This window comes from Cebidichthys violaceus, unplaced genomic scaffold (assembly GCF_023349555.1).
Source record: "Cebidichthys violaceus isolate CVI_PGR_0920_01 unplaced genomic scaffold, fCebVio1.0.p SCAF_94, whole genome shotgun sequence".
Lineage (NCBI taxonomy): Eukaryota > Metazoa > Chordata > Actinopteri > Perciformes > Stichaeidae > Cebidichthys > Cebidichthys violaceus.
Window position 1 is genome coordinate 170,690 of NW_027176980.1, and position 27,500 is coordinate 198,189.

General features: G+C 39.0%; 3 protein-coding genes across 7 annotated transcripts in view; 2 read left to right on the top strand and 1 right to left on the bottom strand.

Moving 5' to 3' along the window:
- Positions 1-8,903: 8,903 nt before the first annotated feature.
- On the top strand, positions 8,904-12,307 carry lyve1b (lymphatic vessel endothelial hyaluronic receptor 1b). The gene is given in 7 exon segments (XM_068704534.1): positions 8,904-9,161; positions 9,698-9,860; positions 9,959-10,098; positions 10,354-10,752; positions 11,526-11,604; positions 11,710-11,869; positions 11,872-12,307. Coding segments are annotated over 7 exon segments (1,065 nt in total). The 5' UTR covers positions 8,904-9,076; the 3' UTR covers positions 11,911-12,307.
- An 874-nt stretch (positions 12,308-13,181) lies between these two features.
- On the top strand, positions 13,182-21,760 carry rlig1 (RNA 5'-phosphate and 3'-OH ligase 1). 2 transcript variants are annotated; one of them, XM_068704546.1, is made up of 7 exons: positions 13,182-13,401; positions 14,152-14,266; positions 19,502-19,597; positions 19,730-19,846; positions 19,980-20,177; positions 20,339-20,508; positions 20,582-21,760. In XM_068704546.1, the coding sequence occupies exons 1-7, from the start codon at positions 13,312-13,314 to the stop codon at positions 20,750-20,752; spliced, it is 957 nt and encodes a 318-aa protein (XP_068560647.1). In that variant the 5' UTR covers positions 13,182-13,311; the 3' UTR covers positions 20,753-21,760. The 2 variants fall into 2 exon arrangements, with proteins under 2 accessions (XP_068560647.1, XP_068560645.1); XM_068704544.1 differs by having other exon boundaries at positions 13,183-13,401; positions 14,149-14,266.
- Positions 21,206-27,500, bottom strand: part of cep290 (centrosomal protein 290) — a 47,539-nt gene continuing 41,244 nt past the window's right edge. For 3 of the 4 annotated variants that reach the window (XM_068704541.1, XM_068704540.1, XM_068704543.1), the window contains 11 exons: positions 27,302-27,425; positions 26,386-27,099; positions 26,005-26,139; positions 25,369-25,455; positions 24,985-25,149; positions 24,752-24,874; positions 24,201-24,370; positions 23,941-24,082; positions 23,446-23,519; positions 21,568-21,662; positions 21,206-21,452 (listed from right to left, as the gene is read on the bottom strand). In XM_068704541.1, coding sequence (XP_068560642.1) covers positions 21,208-21,452; positions 21,568-21,662; positions 23,446-23,519; positions 23,941-24,082; positions 24,201-24,370; positions 24,752-24,874; positions 24,985-25,149; positions 25,369-25,455; positions 26,005-26,139; positions 26,386-27,099; positions 27,302-27,425 — 2,074 coding nt within the window. In that variant the 3' untranslated portion in view covers positions 21,206-21,207. The remainder of the gene's footprint in view (positions 21,453-21,567; positions 21,663-23,445; positions 23,520-23,940; positions 24,083-24,200; positions 24,371-24,751; positions 24,875-24,984; positions 25,150-25,368; positions 25,456-26,004; positions 26,140-26,385; positions 27,100-27,301; positions 27,426-27,500) is intronic. The other variant, XM_068704542.1, reaches the window with a different exon arrangement.

The window sequence follows — 27,500 nt, forward strand, 5'->3', positions numbered from 1 at the left end:
AACGTAAAAAGTAACCTTTTAAAGTAATTTTAAAAACCACAAACAAACTATGTGCTGGATGCTCTCTTACTGCTTTGTTCTGCCTCAGGGCCTTCAGGTCCTCCTGACCCCTGAACCTGTCGGCCAGCTCCCCGTGCCTCTCCCTCCAGCCGAGGCACTCGGCCGTCCTCTCCTGCCTCTCCTTCTCCGCCAGGCGCCTCTGGGCCTCGGCCTCCCGCTGAGCCCGCTCGGCCCTCTCGCCCTCCTCCTCGGCCGCCGCCGCCCTGCGCCTCCAATTCGCCTCGCTGCGAACGCAAGACGTGAACTTACACATGAATTTCTCACCACAGGAACTCGCTCTTGACTGCGTCCTCCTTTCTTCGTCGGCTTGTGTTTCGAAAGCCGGAAATAAAAACGAGAATCGGTCATTTTAAAGTTCCCTGCGGACACAAAAAACTAAAATGCTCAGCCTGTAAATCAAAGCGACGAGGGATTAAAGAAGGACGTTTAAACCTCTTTGGTGTACCTGTGTGGGAGGAATCTATAGCAACTAGTTAAAAACTAGAGTTCGGAATTTGCCCCCCCCCCCCCCCTCCCCCATTAGACCCTTTGAAGAATCCGCTCCGTTCACTGATGCTGCACAGAGACCACCAACGCTCCCAACGAAGTTTTTTTTTTTTTTTTTTACTTTCTTTAAGGGAGTGAGATCCACCATTGATCTTGTGAAACGAGACGTCTTGGAATCAAAGAGCTCTTCTTCTGACATTCATTATGATCGTATATTATTATTATTATTATTTCTGTCCTCTCAGCTTCTTCCAGTCCAGCTCTCCGTGGTGAGAGGTCGACCCCCCCCGACCGACCTCGAGATGTTTGACTTTCAACCTCGCCGTTCCTGTTTTTTTTTTATAAAAAATAAAAACGAAGCTCAACAAGCTACAGGTTCAGGACATCCGATGAGACGCGTACAGAGGTCTCCTGGGTGAAAGTCGTGCATTGGCCGAAGAGGTGCAACCCAAAAAAAACAGAAGGCTGTAAGAGGAAGAAGAACATAAGCAGAAAATAACAAAAAAAAAACTCTTTTAAATCCCAGAAATCAACTGGTTCTAACCAATTAAGAACTTATTGTGGACGAAAATAAGAGGAAATTAGTCGTTGCGTCACTTCCTGCTTGAGGCCCTCCTGAAACACGCCCACCTCTGTTTGACCTGGACGTTCTCCTCCGTGATCTGTCTCAGCTGGCGTCGGAGGTCGTCTCTGTCTCCCTCCAGGCTCCCGTTGTCCTGCAGCAGGGCCCGCTTCTCCCCCGACGCCCGGTCCAGCTTCAGCTTGGTTTCGAAGTAACTCTTCTCTGCCTGCGCGAGTGACAGCTGCAGGTCGGTGTGCTGAGAGAGAGAGAGAGAGAGAGAGAGAGAGAGAGAGAGAGAGAGAGAGAGAGAGAGAGAGAGAGAGAGAGAGAGAGAGAGAGAGAGAGAGAGAGAGAGAGAGAGAGAGAGAGAGAGAGATTAGCCTCTGTACTTTTGAGGAAACACAAGTCAAACAGCAGCAATACGTGTGTTTGTTGGGGACTATTTTCAGCGGTGGATTAATACACATTTGGCGCTCTAGTCTAGTGAGTAGTCCCAGCAACAAGATGGTGAATGTGGGGACTGATGCTCAAGACACGATAAAGGCACATTTCACTTTAACGAAAAGTACAACACTATCATTTGTATAATGTCCTGACTTAAATAACTTTACTTCCGTAGTTACCGTAGTTACCACAACCTTTTTCCAAGTCGTTTTGTTTTCTTAAACGCAGCAGATGGAAAATGCACAAAAAAAAATGATCCTTTATGACTTTTAGTCTTTTATTTTCAGGCCCATATGTTTTGTGCTTGTAGTTGCTAAATTGGCATTCAACCCACGGTTCCTCTGTTCTACATAACTACTGTATCATTCTCTGGTTGACTTAACTGCCAACATTTGGGATGAAGTCCCACCCTGACGGAGTCATGATGGATCACCCGAGGACACCACACGCATCACATGTTGCGCTGTAGCTCCACTAGTTGCGGCCTCCGCTCATCCCTGCTCTGACGCTACACAAGTCCCAGATCGGCCGGCGGCGACCGTCTCCACCTCTTTCTTCAGCTGCCGCAGCTCCTCGCTCAGGCGGCTCCTGTCGGCCTCGGCCGCCTCCTTGTCCCGCTGACAGCCGAGGGCCCGGGCCTCAGCCAGGGCCCTGCTCCTCTCCGCCTCCCCTCTGGACTCCTCCGCCTCGTCCGCGGCACGCGAGCACAGCGTCGCCCTCTGCTGGCTGTGGTACTGCTTCTGCTTCAGCTTGATGGGGGAGAGAGAGAGAGAGAGAGAGAGAGAGAGAGAGAGAGAGAGACTGTAGTGACTTGGACATGAAACAGTAGAAGCCTTCCTTTGTTTCTAGATGTAATGCGACTCCCAACACAGTGACCAACTATGTGGAATGAATGGAAATAGGTTAATGGTTCTACATATGAAACTTAATACCTTTATGGAGGATCACTACCATCATTTGAGACTAAATATAGGCCCAGAAATGTATATTGATAAAACTTAAATGCTGCCGTCTTCCAGTCTCAAAGGGTCCGTCTCTCAGTTTACTAGTTATTTACGACTCGGCCTGTTGAAGCAGGGGTGTATCTAGGATGGAGGGGGGGGGGGGGGGGGGGGGGCCTTCAGGGGTACAGGAGAGAAGCTGGTCGTGGCAATGGAGGCATCAACCTACAGAGTTTCATGAGTTCTCCAGCATCCCAAAAATGCATCCAAAGTACAAAAATATACATCATCATAATAATAATAATAATAATAGTATAATATTAATAATTATTTTTTAATGAAGATCTATACCTTCATTTCATCAGTTCTCAGGAGAGTCGGGCTCTTCTTTCCCTCACCTGTCGATGGTGCATTGTTTAAAAAGTGTGTGTGTGTGTGTGTGTGTGTGTGTGTGTGTGTGTGTGTGTGTGTGTGTGTGTACCTCTTTGACTTCAGCCTGCAGCTCCTGGTTCAGGTTCCTGAGGTTCCTCATGGTCAGCTCGCTCTCTGTGCGCATCATGATCCGCTCCATGTGGATCTCGTTTGATAAGTACTTGTTCTCTTTCCTCAGGTCCTCGCATTCCTGGGGGGGAAAACGTTTATATACACATCGACACCGAGTGAGAAAGAGAATACATTTTTATATTCTTAACATAGCTTTTTATTATCGTTTGAAGACCGTGTGATATGATTGGACTTTGTGGCGAGATTTGACTTCAGCAACATATTTTCTCCACAAGAGGGAGCCGTTAGCTGCCGGGAAGCGTTCATCGGTTTTCCCCCGACATCTGTTTTTAATGATGGGACGTGTTGTGGAGACGGTTCGTGTCAGCGACGCCGAGCGAGGTCAGACGGGAGAAATGATGTTGTGCATCGTCACGTTCACCGGGGGGGGGGGGGGTGCACAAATGCACCACATGTGTTTTAGGGCAGAACGTCACACATCTGCGATGTAATTTGACAATTTGCATTGTTACACACACACACACACACACACACACACACACACACACACACACACACACACACACACACACACACACAGAGAGAGAGAGAACCAGAACCAGAGCTGTTATTAGACACGTCCTGTTCGGGTTTAATCTCCTCACTGAACGTTCTGTTACGCCAATTATGATAATGTCCTTGTGTACTAGAAAGGTATTTATTTAATTGTTATGAATAAAAACAAGTAATAATTCTGTGATTTAAGTCTGGATTGGGAAGTTAAAATCAGAGGGGGGGGGGGGAAAAAGCGGAAATATGTTTTATTATATAGTTGTGAGTCCAGGATTTCTCTTTTATGCTTTTATTAAAACAAGACGTCTACAAAACGTCAGTTCTTCAGAATGTGAAATTGAAACCAGCCAAAAAAAAAAAAGTCTTCCAACATTTCAGGCCAAAGATAACAGGTGAGCATGATATTAAACACGGATCTGCTAGGTATGCTGTCCCAAATCTGCTTGTGGTCACAATATTGAACTCATGTAAGTGAGTGTAAATGATTGAAACAATGTTGTCTTTGTGATTGTTTGACTTAACCGTATTACTTTAGTTCCAGTTCTACACTAAACCTCCACGATGCTGAATATCCCTGTTGGATCTCTTTCATATTTCCATCACATTTCCGAGTTTAGTTGTAATATTTCCACTTTTCAAAAAGTTGACAGACTCTCTGAGGATGCTTTGCACCTCTCTCTCTCTCTCTCTCTCTCTCTCTCTCTCTCTCTCTCTCCCTCCTTACCTTCCTCTTTCTAACCAGCTCTCCCTGCAGGTGGTTGATCTGGAGGAAGGAGCCGTTGGAGCCGTTGGAGCCGATGGCGCTGAGCGGCCGGACCGCCCTCACGGGCCTCCTGCCGGTCGGTCTGGAGAGACCCTTGACCTCCTCCACCGCCGCCGCCGTCCCGCTCCCGAACCGGCCGCCCCTGCTCACGTTGCCGCTGCTCGTGGAGAGAGACTTGTACGAGCCGTCGTCTAACGAGGACCTCGCAGCCGTCTGCAGGTCCGCGTGGGATTTGGCCCTGAGTGACATTTTGTCAAAAAAAAAAAAAATGTGCTCCCGGGTTTTGTGTTCAGAATGTGATGTGAATGAAGTTCTCGGTTTCACGTGCGCGAGCTCGCTGAGGGCGGGATCCTATCACCAATTATTCATGAGGTAACGCGATAGGACAAAAGCTGCACGGGACAGACGCACAGTCTCTGCGTTGTAATTCAAATGTTTGACTTCAGACCTTCACACGCTTTATCATATCACTCAACATTAGTGGCATATTTTCAGCAGCGGGGGGGTGGGGGGGTAAAACATTTAAAGGAGGGGCCACATTCTTTGCACCAACAGGCCAAACTTCAGGTCTTCCCAGGTGAAGCGGGGGGGGGGGGGGGGGGGGGGGGCTAGAGGAGACTCAGACTGGAACATGCAGTGAAAGACAGGATGTCTTCTGTTCTGCCTTCATGACAAAAATTGGTGTCGCTTATTAAGTCAAACAACAGATGCAGGTGAGGGACGTTTCTTGGCTATTACTGCTTTGCTTTTTGAAAAAGTATGGAAAGCCAAAGGTGCCATTACGTAGTCAATTCACGTCTCGTCTCCCCGTCAGCGGTGGTTTCTTTTCAACCACAATCTTTCCTTAAATTTAGGGAAGTCGTTTTTTGTGCCTGATCTGAAGAGGCTCATATCTTATGATCATAAAAATATCTATATCTAATATCAATTGTTGCACGATCATTGGAAAACACTGCTAGCTATAAGGGAATCTTTCATTCTTCGTTTTGCCATGATTACAACCAAAGAAAAAATATATATATTTTTTAATATATGGCCTCTACAGTCTCCCATATTTTGCCTTAAATACAAAAGTACTGCCTCCCCAGTCTGGTCTCTGGTTAAGGTGCCCGACACTGTTCGTATACCTATATATGAAAAGTAATACACTATAATTTGTATGTATCCAACATAGTCAATTTGTATGTAATCAACATAATCGCGAGCGAGGAAAGGGGACGTAGTATTAAGTAGGTTACGACTTTCACCCAGCACGCCGCTGTTCATGTCCCAGAAAACCACAAGTCAACGTCGACCTTTTTCAAGGTTGACCTTTTTCAAGGTCAACGTTGCCTAGTTGCGTTGTCTGAACATGCATGAAAATTAACTTTTTTTTCGGGAGATATCTTACGAACCGTTGGGCGAGGCATTTAAGCCCCGACTGTTACATTGAAAAGGGTTCCTAATGGGAAGATTACAGTTATCGATCAAATTATACTAATATCTTTGCAACTTTTTCACGACTAAGAAAACAGAAAAACAGACATTTAGGGAAAGTATTTGACAGTTCTGTCTAATTAGCTCGTGATCAGTGACCTGAGAAAAACAGTTTCAACAACAACAACAACTTCCTTTTGTCCCCGAGGGCGACTCTCAGTATCGAGGTCACACATTCATCAATGAACTATTCCCGTTTACTATTCTCTCTCCCCGTGGATGAATTGAGACTTCCTGACCAGGAAAATGTGACCAATAACCTCCTCACTAACAGCCCGGCCCCGGTCATCCGTTGCTCCCTTACTCACACGACAGTCACTCGCGTCATGAGTCATGAAAGCATGGGACACGCTGTACTGCCCTGTACATGAAAACACCCTCGCTGTCAGCACGTGACTGTAAATGCAGACAGAGGAGAGATCCCTCATCATGCCAACCGGCCTCCGTCTCTCCCGCGGTTCAGGTTTCCTGAGAAGCGTGCAGGCTTTTCATCCAAAGTCCCTGGAATATAATGTCAAATATTAAGGGTTAATAGAGGCCTATTTACCTTAAATGTTCTTCAGCCCCCCCCAAATAATTTGGCATTATTGGCTTTAAAAAAAAGTAAAAAATATATATAGATATATTTATAACTCTAACATGCTACATATATGCGTGCGTTCTGGTTTGTATGTTTTCTCTTCAAATTACAATCCAACAGCCTATCATCACACTGAACTATATCCCACGGGCACTAGGACCTTGGGGAGGCTGCTGCGCTGGCTTTCTCACTCTGCCAAGTAACGTCTCTCGTCATCGACAGCCAGGATTATAGCGAAGGAGTTCAGCTCGAAGTTAATGATGCGCGGAGGGAAATTGTAAGTGCAGCTAGTTACAGAATGTGTCTGTCTGTAGTTGTTAACGATTGTTACCTGCTTACATTTAGGTTTACTTGAGGCAAATGAAAGGGAATATAGTAGTGGGCTATGTTGACACTAAGCTAGCTAGCTAGCTATTTTGTTAGAAACTGTCTCCAGTGAGCGCGAGTGAACGAGCGAATTCAAAATACAAGAAATAACTATCGACATATCTCTATTCTTTGCATTAATAAAAAAAACAATATCAGTCCCCATAGAATGTTGTTGTTTATAATCAGTTAATGGTAATGAAAACTAAATGTCATAGTGTCCCTCATAACGCTATTGTACAGGTGTATATATATATATATATATATATATATATATATATATATATATATATATATATATATCAGTGGTATGTAAAAACTACACGGACAACAAAATAGATGTAAATGTTGATCAAAATCTTGTTCCCTTCTGCTCATAATAAAACAAGTAAACAACTCAAAAGTTGACCCTTTCAGCTCCATTCTCCATCCATTGAGAATTCTGATTTGGGAGTGACGCGGATATGAAAGCTAGTTTATCCTTTACAAGCGGGAAAATTATTTCTCTCTATTTGAGAAAAGTTCATATTTGTGTTGTCAAATTTTCACTATGACCCTGAAATTCTGTCTCATCATATACTGAATACAAGCAAAGCTACGGAGCAAAATCACACTCTTTCTGATTGAACCAATCTATAATCTATAGTCTATGTCTGAAACAATGGATGTCCGCGGGCACAAATGGGCCCCCCAAAAAAATTGCGGTGCGCAAAACATGCCACTCCCCTTGTGGCTAAGCCCCCCCCCCCCCCCTTTCTTTGAATCCTAGAAACGCCCCTGTGTGATCTCACGATGAGGTTTTGATTTCAGTATCAAGCATCAAAGTCTTGACATCCATTAAGCTGTGAACGCCGCTTATTTTCAACCACAAAAGCTTCAAAAGACCATCAGAATTGCAAAAACATTGCCGTTTTTTTTTTTTTTTGAAAAGCTCATAAAGCTGAATTCCCTCCAAAATCGTAGTTTTTGCACAATTTAAACAAAAGGCGATGTTGATTCATTCGCCTTAGAGGTGCTGTTAGATTAATTAAGGCTCGCTGTGTGCACTCTTTATGCTAAGCTAAGCCAACGTGTTGTTGCACAGCTTCAGATTTAACCGACAGATATGAGAGTGTCATTCCTCTCGTCTCATGAATAAGCATATTTTCTAAAAAAAAAAATGTCTTAAAACGATTGCTTTACAAGTCCGGAAAAAAAAGGAAGAATATTGAACAATCTTTCTTCAGAACAGAAAGCGATGTGGTGCAGAAGAAACCCTGCAGACTCATTCCCTTCCCCGCTTCCCACCGCGCCGTTTCTGCCCGACCCTTTCTTCGACCACGCTCGTCTTCGGTCCCGTCCACACTTCTGAAAGTGTCTAAAATGTGCCGTTTGTGGACATATTTGTGGATGTTTGTGGTTATATGTCTGTGGACAAAGATCCGTCCACAGACATATTAAAAAAAAGCACTCAAACACGAACACAGAAGAGCTACACATGATGACAGAGAAGAAGAGTCAACGTGAAGAGAAGGAGGAACACACGCAGGGAACAATGTGGAGGAAGTTCTCTTTCCGACGAGCCTGTCGGAAACAAACGTGGCTGTGGAAGGCAGATGCTGACTAAGCAGAAAAAAAAATGTATTCAAGTATATTTTTTCATCTGTATTTGGCTGAGAAGACATAAAGAAGTATGAAGCGAACATCCACCATGACTGATTTTTAAGTATTTATTCATTTCAGGAGAGTTGAAGTTAATGTGACCTGTCCTCCTGCTTTAATGGTTCCTGGAAATCCTCAATTTGTTTGTATTTTTAACGAGTCCATTGTTGAACATATATATATATATATATATATATATATATATATATATATATATATATACGTATATATATACATATATATATACGTATATATATATATATATATATATACGTATATATATATATATATATATATATGTATATATATATATATATATACGTATATACGTATATATATGTATATATACATACATATATACGTATATATATATGTATATATGTATATATACGTATATATGTATGTATATATACGTATATATATATATATATATATACATGTATATACCCCCTCGATACCCCCGAAACAACAACAACGTTTTGAATGAAACACACACTGAGAGTCGAGGTCTTCCCGTGTGTGTGTGTGTGTGTGTGTGTGTGTGTGTGTGTTTTATCTCGTGAAGGGGCATCAAGCAGATTTGAACCCCCTCTTCCTGTTTCCTCGTCTCATTTGTTCTGAGGCTCTTTCCCCCTGCGTTCGCTTTACTCGCTTCCCCACCTTCCACCGCTTCAGTTATATCTATTTTTTTTATTGCAAACATGGAAAGATTTCGTTTTTGTACGCGATGCTTACTTTTCTCTTTTGCAGCCTGTTTGCTGGCGTCCAACTCCAACCTAATCAAAGGTCAGTGGTTTTTGTTTCTGATGCAGGTGAGGCGACACAACTGTGTATTTCATTCAGATTCATGTTTTTGCTGTAAATACATTTAAATGCATGGATGTACAACAATGTCATGCATATTATCTTTCATGCATGACCTCTTGTGGAGAAGGGAGTATGTTCTTTGTTTCAAACTTCTCTTCTTGGTTACTTTTTTCACGTGACGTTGAAGAATGAACTCTTGTGTTCACAGTCGGCTAAAAGTTTCAAGAATGCATGAAAAATGTGAAAGCATCAGATATTAGCATGACTTAAAAGTGGAAAATATCAATTACTTTATTACGTTTTGTCATTGTTGTTTTTCTACCCCGCAGTACAATGGCTCAATCTGTGCACCAATGTTATGGATTATTTACTTTACATTAATATGTATCTGTAAATTAAAGTGTGAAATGACAAAATGAACACACATCCTGCTGCTTTTTTAAAAATAATAAATTCACACTTCGGCGAAATACTTTTTAAAATATCTGCATTTTTTTTTTTTTTTTTTTTTTCAGTCCCACAGCGTCCCGGAGCTGCTGGAGTCTTCTTACTGATGGAAGGAGGAGGATACACCTTCGACCTCGCTGCCGCCAGAGCCGCCTGTCTGGCTCTGAACGTCACCGTGGCGTCCAGAGCCCAGATGGAGCGAGCGGTGCGGCTCGGCCTGCAGACGTGCAAGTAAGGCCCAGAAGCGATGCGGCCTGAGCAAGGCAGAACACCCGCTCAGGTATCCGAGCCATGCTTTGATGATTCACGCTTTATTTATATTTGAACAGGTTTGGCTGGATAGCTGAACAGATCGCCGTCGTCCCACGACTCACAGCTGACAGTAAATGTGGAAACGGTAAAACTGGTGTGGTGACGTGGTCCGCGAGGGCAGATAGAAAGTTTGGTGTCTTCTGCTTCAATGCATCAGGTACTGTTTATTACCGGTACTGTGCTATGCCGGTTATACTCTTAACTCTGATTGTAAAAATGCTTACTCTATTATACAGATGTTGTATTTGCAGCATCCTCTGTTATTCTATTGTATGTAAAAGTCGTTCAGAGAAACAAAACATTTTTAAGACCTGCGGGAAAATCAGTGATCTGAATCGCACACATTGCCCCTTTTTGTGGACGTTAAAGATGTCTAAGTATGTGTAAACACAAAGCTTTTGTTCCTCTCCAGATTTAGAGGAAACACCAGACAGGTCGACTGCCAGTCCACAAAGCTCCACCCTGACGGCGCTGACCCGGACCTGGACTCCTTCTAGACCTTCGCTCAGATCAGCGACCGAGTCTCCACCTCCGAGGAAGCCGGGAACCCGAAAAGCTCCCGAGCGGACGCCGTTCACTTCAGCTTCCACCCTCCGAATCCAGACCACGCATTCAGCCAGGGTTTCCTCCACCTCCCCGACTCCGATGCCTCCCTCCGCTCATGTTCCTACGTCCATTTCTCAACTCGTCAAGTCAGAAGCCACCGTCGTCAGTTTGGTGTTTTCTACTTCCGCTCATGCCTCCGGTTTCTCTCTTTCCTCCGAGTCAGCGATGCCACAGTCGACGGGGTCTGCAAAACCTCCACTGGGAAGTACGTCCTCGTCTTTACGCTTTTGTTTGAGGTTTTTATGTGGAAGAGGCAAAAGTCTCCGCTCTAATTAGCTTATTTATGTCTCTATGTGGTTCAAAGTCCACAAAAGACCTTTTATTCTCAAGAGTAAATTTTGTATTTTCATCAGACGTTTTCCCTGTTTTTTTATATATATATATATATATATATATATATATATATATATATATATTATACTATATTTAGTATAGTACTAATACAGGGATGGGAGAAATTTGACACGTCCCAGCCAAGGATCGAACCATCAACCCTCCGGTTCCCAGACTGACCAACTGGGAGCCAAAGCTGCAATAATCCCATTGGTTTTTTTTGGGCCACTAGGGGGCGCCAACGAGACGCCACAATAAGCTGACGCACAAATGCAATCGTTAAACCTTTAAATACTTTTGTTCATGATTAATGTCTAAAACACACAAACGATCAAATTCATGTAAAAACACAAATCACAGATAGATGTAAAAATATGAATAAAGAAAACTAAAAAATATGAATGTAAAGCGTTGATACGGTTCATAACAGACTGATCAAGCTAGATTGTAGTAGATAGTGGGACGACTATGTTTAACTACTATAATGTAACTAGTTGTGTATTGTTTGTCTATTTTTATGCAGAAATCACAGAGTTAAATATGACATGGAATGGATTTTGCAACATTGTGTCTTGCTTGCAGCAGTGTGGTATGAATCAGACGGTTGATGGTGACACTCTGTAAACGTTGGATGTATCGTTCCAGATGTACCCGCAGCACTCATCGTTCTTGGCGTCATCGTTCTGCTGCTAACGGCAGCGGGCGTCGTGTGGTACTACAAACTGTGAGTGGTGTTCTACTGAGCTTAATAACGCTTTTTAAAAATCTCTGTATTATTGTGCGTTTTCGAAATGTGCATTTTTGTTTTTCTCTCTGCTTTTTGGAAAAGGAATATTTTCACCTTTCGGTCTCAGGAGCCGCAGAAGGACGACATAGAGACAGAGATGTGGAAGCAGACGGACAGCGAGGTGGACCTGCACAGTCAACATGAAGGAGAAGACGAAGAAGACGACGAAGAAGACAGGAAGTACTCCAGTGACATCACTCTGTGTGTGTGAATCCAGACTTCAAAACTAACTCTTCAGAGTAGAGTTACTATAGTTCTGTGAGGGGGGGGGGGGGGGTTTCTTTGGTCATATTAATTGCAGCCACAATGTTTTAAATACATACCTTTTAAATGCTTTGATAGGTTTCAGTTATTTTAAATGTAATTGTAAATGTTCACATTTTATAGCATTTTCTCTACAAACACATGCTACTGAGGTTGAAAAGCAACAATTATTTAGTCTGTGTGTTTGTGTGTATGAGCACATGATTTTCCCTTTACATGTCCGTTTCCTCTAAAATAAAATCTGAAATCATGAATGTGATTTGAAGTTGGCTCACGAATGAGATTTTGAAGGGCTTTAATTTTGAAATGCTACATCATAATGTCCTGGTTCTCTCCGAGTGACACCTTGAGGTGGTCTGCTATTCACCTGAAGTGAAATTAGTTTGTAACTATGCACCGTTTAATAGTTCCCTATTTTGAGTGGCTAATTATCAGTGGTGGAAATAAATACAGTTTAAATTTGAAGGTACTTGTACTGAAATGTTACTTTATACTTCTACTCTACTGCATGTCAGAGGGAAATATTAAGCTTTATACTTCACAACATTCATTTGATAAATTTAGCTTCAGATCTGTAACACAGAATATTAAAACCAAACTCAGCTTTAACATTAAAGTGATAAACATATTAATAAATCAATAATTATATTCCAGTATCTATATCTTTCTGAAGTGGGCCATTCTGTATAACGACTCATTTTACTTTTGGTACTTTAAATATATTTTGATGCCAATACTTTTACTTTAATTTGAGTAAAAAAAACGTAATACTTGACTTTAGTATTTCCACACTGAGGTATTGCTATTTTTTATGTAACTTCTTACACCAACACTGCTAGTTATAATCTTTGATTTAATTAGTTTAAATCAATTAAATTAAATTACAAACCATTTAATTCATGGGTATTTGAATATTGAATAAATAAAAAAAAAAGAAATTATTTATTTAAAAAATAAAAAAATATAAAAAAATAAGAAATAAAGAGAACATGACATACAACTTAAGCACAACAAACGAGGCTGTAAATGAGACTTTTGCAGTGAGAAATTGACATTGTAACAAGTAATTATTTTCAGTCAATTGAGTAATTAAAATACAAACTTAAACATTCAGCTAAAATGCTGTATTATTTTAATCAGAGAGGTCCCACCACCACACCGCATAGTGGCGCTAACGAGCCGTTTGAGTGTTTGCGAAGCGACAAAAAAAAAAGTGAAGAAGAAAAAACGCGTCACGTGACCAGAAATCCACATCCCTTGCTAGCCGTGATGCTGCTCCGATGCTAACGGCACACCGTGGGGGGGGGGGAGGGGGTGTGTGTTTGCGCTCCGCTCAGCGATACACGTTACCGGCAGAGGGTTTGATAAAAACACACGACAATGCGACGCCTGGGCTCCGTTCAGCAGAAGGTACCGTGTGTCTTTCTGACGGACGTGAAGGAGGAACAGTCGAGGAAACGGGACTGTCAGGTGAGTGATTCACGAACACCTGAAGCTAGCCTGAAGCTACACCTCAGGGTGGACGTGAACACAGAGGATGTAAACAAAACGAACTCGTCCATTGTTGTCACAACGGACACGGCGCTGGTGTGTGAGTGACATTGCTAATAGTTTTAACACGTCCCCCTCTCGTAAGTAGTGACGCTTGTGTTGCCATTCATCACCATCCTCCTTTTCCAGTACCTCAGGTGTCACAGCTCAGATCTTTTACTGAAACACAAACCTGAATGTTGGATAAAAAGTTACAAAATGATTGATTCATCTTTGACACGTTTGACATGCATATTATGTTATTGCATTGTAATTATTGATGCATTCATGCGTCCGTCGCTTTAATGTTGCAGGTGGTGAAGGCGGAGTTCATTTTTTTAATTATAGTATTTATTCTGCTGTGTAGCTTTTCATCCCCAGAGTTTACCTCCAGGGCTCATTCATTCTGCTTTTTGTTGGAAGTTAGATCGTGTTGCTGTTTAAATGTTAAAAAAATAAAAAGGTTTTAGTGTAAACCCTGGTACACACACACACACACACACACACACACACACACACACACACACACACACACACACACACACACACACACACACACACACACCTACAATTCATCATTTCATCTATGAATAATGTTTTTTCCACTAATCATCTTTAAAATGTCCAAAGAAAAGAAAGAAAAATGTTCCTCCACTAATGTTGAAACGTCTGTTTTTGTCTCCTCAGCAGTTTCAGGTCGTCGCCACAGAAACCGTGAACCCTGTTGCTCTGGAGGCCGGCGTTGACTGTGCGCTCGCCACGGAGAAACTAGACGGCACATGTTGTTATGTCACGCTTCATAAAGGTGACCACACCTACCATTCACGCGCTCTCTCGGGCAAGGCACTGTAAAAAAAATAATCATATTTATATCCTATTTCTATGAAGAGTTGTTAATGAAGTTGTCTATGAAGTGTGTTGTTAAAAAAAATCATGGTATGTCGAAAAAAGTCATAGTATAGTGTGTCGTTAAAAAACATAAAAAAGGCATAGTATAGTATGTTGTAAAATGTAAAAAAAATAGTTTAGTGTGTCGTAAAAAGCAAAAAAGTCATAGTATAGTGTGTTAAAAAAAATCATGGTATGTTGAAAAAAGTCATAGTATGTGTTGTTAAAAAAAATCATGGTATGTCAAAAAAAGTCATAGTATAGTGTGTTGTTAAAAAACATAAAAAAGTCATAGTATAGTGTAAAATGTAAAAAAAATAGTTTAGTGTGTCGTAAAAAGCAAAAAAGTCATAGTATAGTGTGTTGTTAAAAAAAATCATGGTATGTTGAAAAAAGTCATAGTATAGTGTGTTGTTAAAAAAAATCATGGTATGTCGAAAAAAGTCATAGTATAGTGTGTTGTTAAAAAACATAAAAAAGTCATAGTATAGTATGTTGTTAAAAAAAATCATGGTATGTCAAAAAAAGTCATAGTATAGTGTGTTGTTAAAAAACATAAAAAAGTCATAGTATAGTGTGTTGTTAAAAAAAATCATGGTATGTCGAAAAAAGTCATAGTATAGTGTGTTGTTAAAAAATATAAAAAAGTCATAGTATAGTATGTTGTAAAATGTAAAAAAAATAGTTTAGTGTGTCGTAAAAAGCAAAAAAGTCATAGTATAGTGTGTTGTTAAAAAAAATCATGGTATGTCGAAAAAAGTCATAGTATAGTGTGTTGTTAAAAAACATAAAAAAGTCATAGTATAGTATGTTGTTAAAAAAAATCATGGTATGTCAAAAAAAGTCATAGTATAGTGTGTTGTTAAAAAAAATCATGGTATGTTGAAAAAAGTCATAGTATAGTGTGTTGTTAAAAAACATAAAAAGTCATAGTATAGTATGTTGTTAAAAAAAATCATGGTATGTTGAAAAAAGTCATAATATAGTGTGTTGTTAAAAAACATAAAAAAGTCATAGTATAGTGTGTTGTTAAAAAAAATCATGGTATGTCGAAAAAAGTCATAGTATAGTGTGTTGTTAAAAAAAATCATGGTATGTCAAAAAAAGTCATAGTATAGTGTGTTGTTAAAAAAAATCATGGTATGTCAAAAAAAGTCATAGTATAGTGTGTTGTTAAAAAACATAAAAAAGTCATAGTATAGTATGTCGTTAAAAAAGGCATAGTATAGTATGTTGTAAAATGTAAAAAAAATAGTTTAGTGTGTCGTAAAAAGCAAAAAAGTCATAGTATAGTGTGTTGTTAAAAAAAATCATGGTATGTCGAAAAAAGTCATAGTATAGTGTGTTGTTAAAAAAAATCATGGTATGTCGAAAAAAGTCATAGTATAGTGTGTTGTTAAAAAAAATCATGGTATGTCGAAAAAAGTCATAGTATAGTGTGTTGTTAAAAAAAATCATGGTATGTCGAAAAAGTCATAGTATAGTATGTTGTTAAAAAAAATCATGGTATGTCAAAAAAAGTCATAGTATAGTGTGTTGTTAAAAAACATAAAAAAGTCATAGTATAGTATGTCGTTAAAAAAACATAAAAAAGGCATAGTATAGTATGTTGTAAAATGTAAAAAAAATAGTTTAGTGTGTCGTAAAAAGCAAAAAAGTCATAGTATAGTGTGTTGTTAAAAAAAATCATGGTATGTCGAAAAAAGTCATAGTATAGTGTGTTGTTAAAAAAAATCATGGTATGTCGAAAAAAGTCATAGTATAGTGTGTTGTTAAAAAAAATCATGGTATGTCGAAAAAAGTCATAGTATAGTGTGTTGTTAAAAAAAATCATGGTATGTCGAAAAAAGTCATAGTATAGTGTGTTGTTAAAAAAAATCATGGTATGTCGAAAAAAGTCATAGTATAGTGTGTTGTTAAAAAAAATCATGGTATGTCAAAAAAAGTCATAGTATAGTGTGTTGTTAAAAAAAATCATGGTATGTCAAAAAAAGTCATAGTATAGTGTGTTGTTAAAAAACATAAAAAAGTCATAGTATAGTATGTTGTTAAAAAAAATCATGGTATGTCAAAAAAAGTCATAGTATAGTGTGTTGTTAAAAAACATAAAAAAGTCATAGTATAGTGTGTTGTTAAAAAAAGTCATGGTTTGTCGAAAAAAGTCATAGTATAGTGTGTTGTTAAAAAACATAAAAAAGTCATAGTATAGTATGTTGTTAAAAAAAATCATGGTATGTCAAAAAAAGTCATAGTATAGTGTGTTGTTAAAAAACATAAAAAAGTCATAGTATAGTGTGTTGTTAAAAAAAGTCATGGTATGTCGAAAAAAGTCATAGTATAGTGTGTTGTTAAAAAAAGTCATGGTATGTTGAAAAAAGTCATAGTATAGTGTGTTATTAAAAAAAATCATGGTTTGTCGAAAAAGTCATAGTATAGTGTGTTGTTAAAAAACATAAAAAAGTCATAGTATAGTGTGTTGTTAAAAAAAATCATGGTATGTCAAAAAAAGTCATAGTATAGTGTGTTGTTAAAAAACATAAAAAAGTCATAGTATAGTGTGTTGTTAAAAAACATAAAAAAGTCATAGTATAGTGTGTTGTTAAAAAAAGTCATGGTATGTCAAAAAAAGTCATAGTATAGTGTGTTGTTAAAAAACATGAAAAAGTCATAGTATAGTATGTTGTTAAAAAAAATCATGGTATGTCAAAAAAAGTCATAGTATAGTGTGTTGTTAAAAAACATAAAAAAGTCATAGTATAGTGTGTTATTAAAAAAAATCATGGTTTGTCGAAAAAAGTCATAGTATAGTGTGATGTTAAAAAAAATCATGGTATGTTGAAAAAAGTCATAGTATAGTGTGTTGTTAAAAAACATAAAAAAGTCATAGTATAGTATGTTGTTAAAAAAAATCATGGTATGTCAAAAAAAGTCATAGTATAGTGTGTTGTTAAAAAAAAATCATGGTATGTTGAAAAAAGTCATAGTATAGTGTGTTGTTAAAAAACATAAAAAAGTCATAGTATAGTATGTCGTTAAAAAAACATAAAAAAGGCATAGTATAGTATGTTGTTAAAAAAAATCATGGTATGTTGAAAAAAGTCATAGTATAGTGTGTTGTTAAAAAACATAAAAAAGTCATAGTATAGTATGTTGTTAAAAAAAATCATGGTATGTTGAAAAAAGTCATAGTATAGTGTGTTGTTAAAAAACATAAAAAAGTCATAGTATAGTGTGTTGTTAAAAAAAAATCATGGTATGTCGAAAAAAGTCATAGTATAGTGTGTTGTTAAATGTAAAAAAAATAGTTTAGTGTGTCGTAAAAAGCAAAAAAGTCATAGTATAGTGTGTTGTTAAAAAAAATCATGGTATGTCGAAAAAAGTCATAGTATAGTGTGTTGTTAAAAAAAATCATGGTATGTCGAAAAAAGTCATAGTATAGTGTGTTGTTAAAAAAAATCATGGTATGTCAAAAAAAGTCATAGTATAGTGTGTTGTTAAAAAACATAAAAAAGTCATAGTATAGTATGTTGTTAAAAAAAATCATGGTATGTCAAAAAAAGTCATAGTATAGTGTGTTGTTAAAAAAAATCATGGTATGTTGAAAAAAGTCATAGTATAGTGTGTTGTTAAAAAACATAAAAAAGTCATAGTATAGTATGTCGTTAAAAAAACATAAAAAGGCATAGTATAGTATGTTGTTAAAAAAAATCATGGTATGTTGAAAAAAGTCATAGTATAGTGTGTTGTTAAAAAACATAAAAAAGTCATAGTATAGTGTGTTGTTAAAAAAAATCATGGTATGTCGAAAAAAGTCATAGTATAGTGTGTTGTTAAAAAAAATCATGGTATGTCGAAAAAAGTCATAGTATAGTGTGTTGTTAAAAAAAAATCATGGTATGTCAAAAAAAGTCATAGTATAGTGTGTTGTTAAAAAAAATCATGGTATGTCAAAAAAAGTCATAGTATAGTGTGTTGTTAAAAAACATAAAAAAGTCATAGTATAGTGTGTTGTAAAATGTAAAAAAAATAGTTTAGTGTGTCGTGAAAAGCAAAAAAGTCATAGTATAGTGTGTTATTAAAAAAAATCATGGTTTGTCGAAAAAAGTCATAGTATAGTGTGTTGTTAAAAAACATAAAAAAGTCATAGTATAGTATGTTGTTAAAAAAAATCATGGTATGTCAAAAAAAGTCATAGTATAGTGTGTTGTTAAAAAAAATCATGGTATGTTGAAAAAAGTCATAGTATAGTGTGTTGTTAAAAAACATAAAAAAGTCATAGTATAGTGTGTTGTTAAAAAAAGTCATGGTATGTCAAAAAAAGTCATAGTATAGTGTGTTGTTAAAAAACATAAAAAAGTCATAGTATAGTGTGTTGTTAAAAAAAGTCATGGTATGTCAAAAAAAGTCATAGTATAGTATGTTGTTAAAAAACATGAAAAAGTCATAGTATAGTGTGTTGTTAAAAAACATAAAAAAGTCATAGTATAGTGTGTTGTTAAAAAAAATCATGGTATGTCAAAAAAAGTCATAGTATAGTGTGTTGTTAAAAAACATAAAAAAGTCATAGTATAGTGTGTTGTTAAAAAAAATCATGGTATGTCGAAAAAAGTCATAGTATAGTATGTTGTTAAAAAAAATCATGGTATGTCGAAAAAAGTCATAGTATAGTATGTTGTTAAAAAAAATCATGGTATGTCGAAAAAAGTCATAGTATAGTATGTTGTTAAAAAAAATCATGGTTTGTCGAAAAAAGTCATAGTATAGTGTGTTGTTAAAAAACATAAAAAAGTCATAGTATAGTATGTTGTTAAAAAAAATCATGGTATGTCAAAAAAAGTCATAGTATAGTGTGTTGTTAAAAAACATAAAAAAGTCAAAGTATAGTGTGTTGTTAAAAAAAGTCATGGTATGTCGAAAAAAGTCATAGTATAGTGTGTTATTAAAAAAAATCATGGTTTGTCGAAAAAGTCATAGTATAGTGTGATGTTAAAAAAAATCATGGTATGTCGAAAAAAGTCATAGTATAGTATGTTGTTAAAAAAAATCATGGTATGTCGAAAAAAGTCATAGTATCATAGAGGAACAGCGAAGGCGACTTCATCGATTCATTTTCGTGACTCAAACCGAACGGCGTTTTCTCTTCTTCCCGCAGGACGACCTCACCTCTGGGCTCGCCTCGACAGGAAACCCAACAAACCGGCGGAGAAGAGGTTCAAGAGGCACCAGCGTTCTCACCACAGCTGTAAAGGTGTTCTAGCTTCAGCGACCGAACCGCGGGTTGACTTTAGTTCATCGGGGTCTGCAGCTGTCCTCCTCTTGGTCCACAAAACAAGAGTTTACAGAGTGAACAATGTGACTTTTTTTTCTTTTTTTTTCTCAGGTTTCACGTGGAACGTAGAGGAGGACTTTAAGACGGTGCCAGAGACGTGGATCCCAGCCCACAGAGTCAAACATCACAACGGCCACCCAGTGCCCGACGAACATGGACACATTCCAGGTCCCGAAGTCAAACCATCAAACCTCAATTTTAATAAAGATACGCTTTGAAATTATGAATCCGTATCGGGGTCCTTGTGGATGATGCTGCCTGCGGAAGTAGTGATTCGCTCCTCCTCTTGTTTTCGGTGCAGGCTGGGTTCCGGTGGAGAAGGAGAACAAACAGTACTGCTGGCACGCCTCCGTGGTGGATTGCGAGGCGCGGGCGGCTCTTGTCCTCAGGCCCTGCGCTGAAGATGGAGACGCGCTAGAAGTCGCGGCGGTCCGGCTGGCCGACCTCCTGGAACAAACCCTGGAGCTCATTGGAACCAACGTCAACGGGAACCCTTACGGTAAATGCAACGAGCGTTCGCTGCTCTTCTATCGCTGCTCTTCTGCTCAACAAAAAAAAATGTCAGTATAGTATGTCATAAAATTGCACGATAAACAGACGGCGTGGTTCAGTTCCTCAGAATAAGGAGCAGCACCAACATTAGTCGTGTCGTCCTCACAGGACTGGGCGGTAAGAAGCAGCCCGTCCACTGCCTGGTGGCACATGGCAGCGTTCCCATCAAAAACCCTCCGCCCGTGGACTTCCAGCAGCTGTGCTCCTGGTTCCAGGAGAGTCCAGAGGGCCGAGTCGAGGGCATCGTCTGGCACTGCGACGACGGCACACTCGTGAAGGTAAGGAAGACGCGTAGAGTGTTGATCCAGAGGACCTGCGAGATGTTTTTTAAATCGGCCGTTGCGTCTCCAGGTCCACCGCCATCACCTGGGACTGCGCTGGCCGGATGGGGAGACCTCCCTCGCCGACCGGGCGGTGGTGGTCCGCGTCGGCGAATACGACGGCGAGGACTTGTTCTCATTCTTCTCCGTGCTAAATGGACACTGTTTCAGTCGACTGCTGGACATCAAGTTTGCTTCGTAAGCGCGGCGCGAGAAAATGAACCTTTCACTGTCGTAAGTATTTGTCACTTTAGCGACAGCCAAATATTTTTGCCAATTATTCCAGATGTGTAAAAAAAAATAATAAAAATAACTGACCAACGGGTGTTTAAGCAGCATGAGTTGTTGAAACTGCTCCATTAATATACTGTATGTTACGGCTCTTTCATTGCTATGTGAAGAATAAATGACGAGCATGTAAACATTTGTATTCATCAGATTTTTATTCAGTCTGCTTTGTTGACATACATAGAAAAAAATATAAATAAATATGCTACAAACCTAGTATTAACAAAATGGAACTGCCTTATGGAAGAAGCTACAACTCTTTACTGTGGTTCTGAAAAGGAGACATTTGTCATGATTGACAGAGCTGAGAATAACGAACAGTTTAGTTTTAACAGTCCTGACGTCATTTAAAGGCACAGTAACCCCGAGTTAACTGACGGACACATTGGGCAGTTCAGCTTTCACGCCGAACTGATCGCAGACTTTCTTCAGCTGTTCCTCCAGCAGAATGTTCTTCTTCACCTCTAAGTTGTAGTTGTATTTCAAGTCTTCGATCTCTTCGAAGAACGTCGGGTCGAAGTTCTCCAGTTCTTTCCTCAGCTTTTTCACCTCAGTTTGAAGTTTGGTTTTCTCCGCTTCGGCCGCATGCAGGATGCGTTTGAGCTTTGCGTGGTCTGAGAATACAAAAAGAGATGAAAACGTGCAGCTCATCTATAAAAAAAATCATGTCTCTTCACTGTTGGAGGACAATCACAAGTAAGCAACATTTGCAATAGTGTGTTTGGTCACCTAGTGTAGAAGATGTTTCACCGTATCGCTGACTGTACTCGTTCAGCCTTTGTTTCAGTTCCGTGTTCTCCTTCTCCAGCTCAGTGTTAACCAGTCTAAGACAAACATGTTGAATCACAGGATGGGGAGGTAGAAATATCCATGATCTACAAGTGTACACTTCATTCCCACAATAAACTATTTACACAGTGAATTGTCAAGTTGACTATTTTATGACTTTTTACGACACACTATGCTATGTCTTTACGTGTTTTAACACACTATACTGACTTTTTTCAACATACCATGATTTTTTTTAACAACACACTATACTATGACTTTTTTGCTTTTTACGACACACTAAACAATTTTTTTTACATTTTACAACATACTATACTATGACTTTTTTATGTTTTTTAACGACACACTATACTATGTCTTTGCGCATTTTAACGACACACTGTACTATGTCTTTACATGTTTTGACGACACTATACTATGACCTTTTTTCTTTTTACGACATACTAAACTATTTTATTTTACATTTTACATCATACTATACTATGCCTTTTCATGTTTTTTAACAACAAACTATACTATGACTTTTTTTTGACATACCATGATTTTTTTTAACAACACACTATACTATGACTTTTTTGCTTTTTACGACACACTAAACAATTTTTTTTACATTTTACAACATACTATACTATGACTTTTTTATGTTTTTTAACAACACACTATACTATGACTTTTTTTTAATGGTTTTTAACAACACACTATACTATGACTTTTTTTTAATGGTTTTTAACAACACACTATACTATGACTTTTTTTTAATGGTTTTTAACAACACACTATATTATGACTTTTTTTTAATGGTTTTTAACAACACACTATATTATGACTTTTTTCGACATACCATGATTTTTTTTAACACACTATACTATGACTTTTTCATTTTACGACACACTAAACAACTTTTTTTTACATTTAACAACATACTATACTATGACTTTTTTATGTTTTTTAACGACACACTATACTATGTCTTTGCGCGTTTTAACGACACACTGTACTATGTCTTTACATGTTTTGACGACACTATACTATGACCTTTTTTCTTTTTACGACATACTAAACTATTTTATTTTACATTTTACATCATACTATACTATGCCTTTTCATGTTTTTTAACAACAAACTATACTATGACTTTTTTTTGACATACCATGATTTTTTTTAACAACACACTATACTATGACTTTTTTCGACATACCATGATTTTTTTAACTACACACTATACTATGACTTTTTTATGTTTTTTAACAACACACTATACTATGACTTTTTTTTGACATACCATGATTTTCTTTAACAACACACTGTACTATGACTTTTTTCGACATACCACTTTTTTTCTTTTTACGACACACTAAACTATTTTTTTTACATTTTACAACATACTATACTATGCCTTTTTTTATGTTTTTTAACAACACACTATACTATGACTTTATGTGTTTTAACGACACACTATACTATGACTTTCCGCGTTTTACATTTTAATTTATCTATTCATTATAATATACTTTATAATAATTTTGTAATGATATACTATACTACAACATTCTTTATTACATACTATGACATGTTTTATAACTATAATATGACACACTTTACTTTGACTATGACATACTATACTATGACTTTTTACGACTTACTATACCATGACTTTTGTGAAGTGATGTCAACCAACAAACCATGATATTATATTCTATTTTTCTTATCTTCTAATAAGAGAAATGTGTGTCCAGGGACTTTATGTGTGGTTATTAAACCACTTGTTTCAGCTCTATCCTCTCTGTTAACATCACTGTTGGGACACATTTAACAAACCTCAATGCCTGGAACTCCTTGGTGAGTCCTCCTCCCGCCTTTGCAGCGATAGGAAAACTCTTCAACATGTCAACCTAAGAAATGAGAAACACATTTTATTAAAAACACGTTCATGCAGCCCTTTTCTAAACATTTCAGTTACTTTTTTTTCTGCCACAAACACAAGCTGTACATTTTGACTTTAAGGGAGAACTCCACCTATTTAACTGTCATCGTCAATTTAATTGTCAAGACCACTCAAGCAGCCTGTGAACACTTTCCGAAAGTCTGAGAAAATTAGCCTCCATGATGTCTTCAGCTTGGACTTTAACAGAAAGCATGTGTCATGAATTGGCAGGCAGGGTTCAGATCCAGGGAGCTTCTGCGCTGGTTTTATTAGGACAGAGAGTCAGGTCATCTGCTGCACTGAATTAGCCCATCCCTCAACTTTATGAAAGGGCAGCATTAAATAGCTAATGACCTGACTGGTAAACAAAACAGTGATTGAGCCAGTACCTGATCTTCAAGTTGCCGGTTGCTTATCCGAGCTCTCTCCTCGCGCTCTCTCGTCTCCTTCAGCTGCTGTTTGAGTTCAGACAGACTGGAGGTCTTCTGGGAGAGCTCCTTCTCCAGCTCCTTCATCTTGTTCTCAAACATTCTGCGGATGGAAGTGAAACAAACACCGGCTTACTCACACTCTGGAGACTGACTTCTTCATCGATGCCTGCCCCCCCCGAATAATAAGAAGTATAATAAAAAAAAAACAGTTTGCTGACCTTGTTACCACAGAGGCCTTCCAGGTCTTACTGTTCACTCCTTCTGTGATGGGTTTGGAGAGAGCTGCCTGCAGTCTTTGCTTGGTTTCCTCCAGATCTGCCTCAAGCTTCTCGTTTGTCACTTCCAGACTCGCCTTGGTCTCTCTCAGCCTTTGCGCTGCTTCCATCTCCTGAAATGAAAGCAGCGCACATCCGGCACGGATAACGGAGATGAAAACAAGTGTTCAGAGGGTTTTTATTACAAGAGAGAAATCCTTTAAACTTTAAACTTGCACATATAAAGTACCTCCAGGACAAACATCTTCAGAAAAAATATATATATTTTTACAGCATTAAAAACAGGCTATGAAAGACACTGCACACTTTGCACAAATAAGTTAAAAAAATATGTTTGTTTTTTTTACTTTGTGAGACTCAAAGACATAGTTTTCAAGATACCAAATGTATTTTCTCAATCTAGTGACTAAACACCAAAATACCAGCTTTTAAATATGAAATATCCTCATGTTTTTCATCAGAGATTGTGGACCTTATTAACAATGAGTAGTCACCCTTTTCATCTCCTTGCGTAGGCGTTCATTCTCCACTACTATTCTCTCCAGTCCTTTGGTTTTAGACTCAAGTTTGGAAGTGAGCTCAGCTTCACTTTGACCCTTCAGTTTCTCATAGTCACCCTGGAAACGAAAGCAACATTTATCGTCAGTCGCGGAGACGCAACAGATGAGTTAACAGACTTGACCTACAGACTTGTTTATGAGACGCGAGACACGATGCGGTCAACGACCTTTAGCTTCTCATGTTCTTGCTCCAAGGCTGTGAACTTCTCTTGATTTGCAGGCGCGGCAGATTTCTTGAGCGTCTCGTTCTCCCTCTGCACCCTCTCCACCACCTTCTTCATCAACCCAACGGTCCTCTCGAGTTCAGGCACCGTTTTACCACTGTGACCGGCCTGATGAGGAACACGTCACAAATCACTTTTATGATCTACAGTCGAGACAGGGAGGTTGGTGAATACAATTTCAACGGGGGAACCTAAGCGGATTTGCTGATATCCAATTCTGTGTCGTTACTTCAATTTCTTTCTTCTGGATTTTTTTTTCATCTAACATATAGAGAAGTGTATTTTTATTTCTTATTTGAATGGCAAGAACAGGTGACTTTAACATACTCCACGTATATGCGACAGCTTTTTCTCCACCTCTGCTTTTTCCTTTTTCAGCGCGCTGCACATCTCCTTAAGGTCTGCAACTTGATTCTGGGGAAAAAAAAAAGAAAATAGAATCAAAAACTAATCTAAATAAATATTGTGCTGTACCTTTAAGGTTAATATCTGGGTTACTATACATTTTGGTTAAGTTGTTTTAAAGTGTGTAAAGTTATAAAACTGAAGTTTTATGAATGAAGTCACTTCTAAAAGCAACATTTTATTGTCTTTATGTTTTAAAAAATGATTTAAAGTTCCTCAAAAATAAGAAGATACTGAATTTCATGAAGACAAATGCCCTCAGCTGTCATAAAAGGGTTTTTAAAAGAAATAGTTTGATATTTTGGGAGATTTACTTTTTCACTTTCTTGGTTAGAGTGAGATGAGAGGATTAATACCACTCTTATCTAAATATGGAGCTTCAGCCTAAGACAAAAAACTGTGGCAAACAGGGCTAAGGGGAAACCACTTGATCCTATAGCTAAAATAAGCTAAGCTAAGCTAAGCTAAGCTAATCAAGTCCTCGCTCCACCTTAATTATTTACTCTCCAGACATGAGAGCGATACCGATCCTCTCGGTCGAGGTCGAGGTCGAGCTACCTTGAGTCGTGGTACGTCTTTGTTGGTCTGCTCCAGCTGAAAGCGCAGCTCCAGGTTCTCGGAGGCCAGTTTGAGGTTTTCTTTTTGGAAGTCCTGATCTCTCTGCGAGGGAGTGCCAGTGCCTCGGCCGGAAGTCTACGGGAAGTAAAAAGACATTTATAAAAGCACCACGATGGGAGGAAAAGAGGGAATCTTCAAACACAAAAGCTCTAAGGGAGAGTAGAAGAACAGCCTTAGCCCACATACGACTACGGACATCTTTAGTCCATAACAAGCCACTTACTACTCACTTTAAATAAAGCTTTGCTCTGACACATTTAACCGCAAGGCTATCACAACACCACCACACTTCAGCTGGGCGCCTACAGAAGCCTCGAGTACCTTCAGGTATCTCAGAGATCTGCTCTCTCGTTTTCGTACGTGAGCGTCCCGTTTTTCGCCGACAACCCTCTCTGGGAGTTTGCTCGGTATGGAGCCGGAGTCCACATCTGGTTCTGCTGAGCGGGACTGCTCAGGATTACCTTCCTCCGTTGCCCCCTTTGTAGTCTCAACCACTTCATCATTCAGCTCGGCCTGTTCTGGCTTTTCTTCTCCGGATCCTACGGGATCATCTCGTTCACCGACACCCTCTTTATGGGCGGTTTCAGCGCCGGTTGCTGTCGCGGCTGGCTCAGAGGATGACACAGCTGATCCTGGTCTTCCTGAAGGATCCTCAGGTTCGGACTCACTTCCTTTCGTGGTCAGCGTTTCTTCCTCTTCTTCAAATGAGACGTCTCGTGTCATTTCTAAAATATCAGCTTCGTCTTCTTGAACGCAATCGGCGTCAGCATCCTGTTCTCCGGTCGGTTCCGCGGTTCCTGCAACATCAGGACTCAACGGTTCTCGTTCAGCGCACGCATCGTCTGCTCCACCAAAGCCGGTTCGGGTTTCTCCAGCCACCTGTTGCTCAGCAGAGTCTTCGCCAGCTTCAGAGAACACGGGCCGGCAGGAGGATTCAGCGGGAGGGGGTGCTGCATTCCCTTCGCATGAGCCATCCAGAACATCAAAAGTGACAGAGTGAATCCCTCGCGAAGGCCGAGAGGAGACGTTTTTTGCCTTCACAGGCAATGAATCAGATTAGATCCAGTGACGGAGAACCACAAAGAGAGAAAGTAAAGAGTGATGAATGGAGAGGTGCCAGAAGCTCTGGCTTCCTTACAATAGAACACATCGTACAAAGAGGTGACGTGTGTGTGAACCATCAGGGTATTTACGATGACATCCTGCACATTCTTAACAATCCTCGATGAGTACGTACAGAGGCTCTTGACGGAGGCTCTTTGGGTATCTGGCTCTCTACGCAGCGGAGTCTCTCTTCCAGGTAGCGGTTCCTCAGGGTCAGCGTCTCCATGGCGTCATCGCGAGGTAAAGCCTGGTGCTGCCTGCAAGTTCAAGTTCAGCACCGTCATTATATTCTCATGATATTCTGGTATTATTTCCAGTCAAGTCTACTTTTG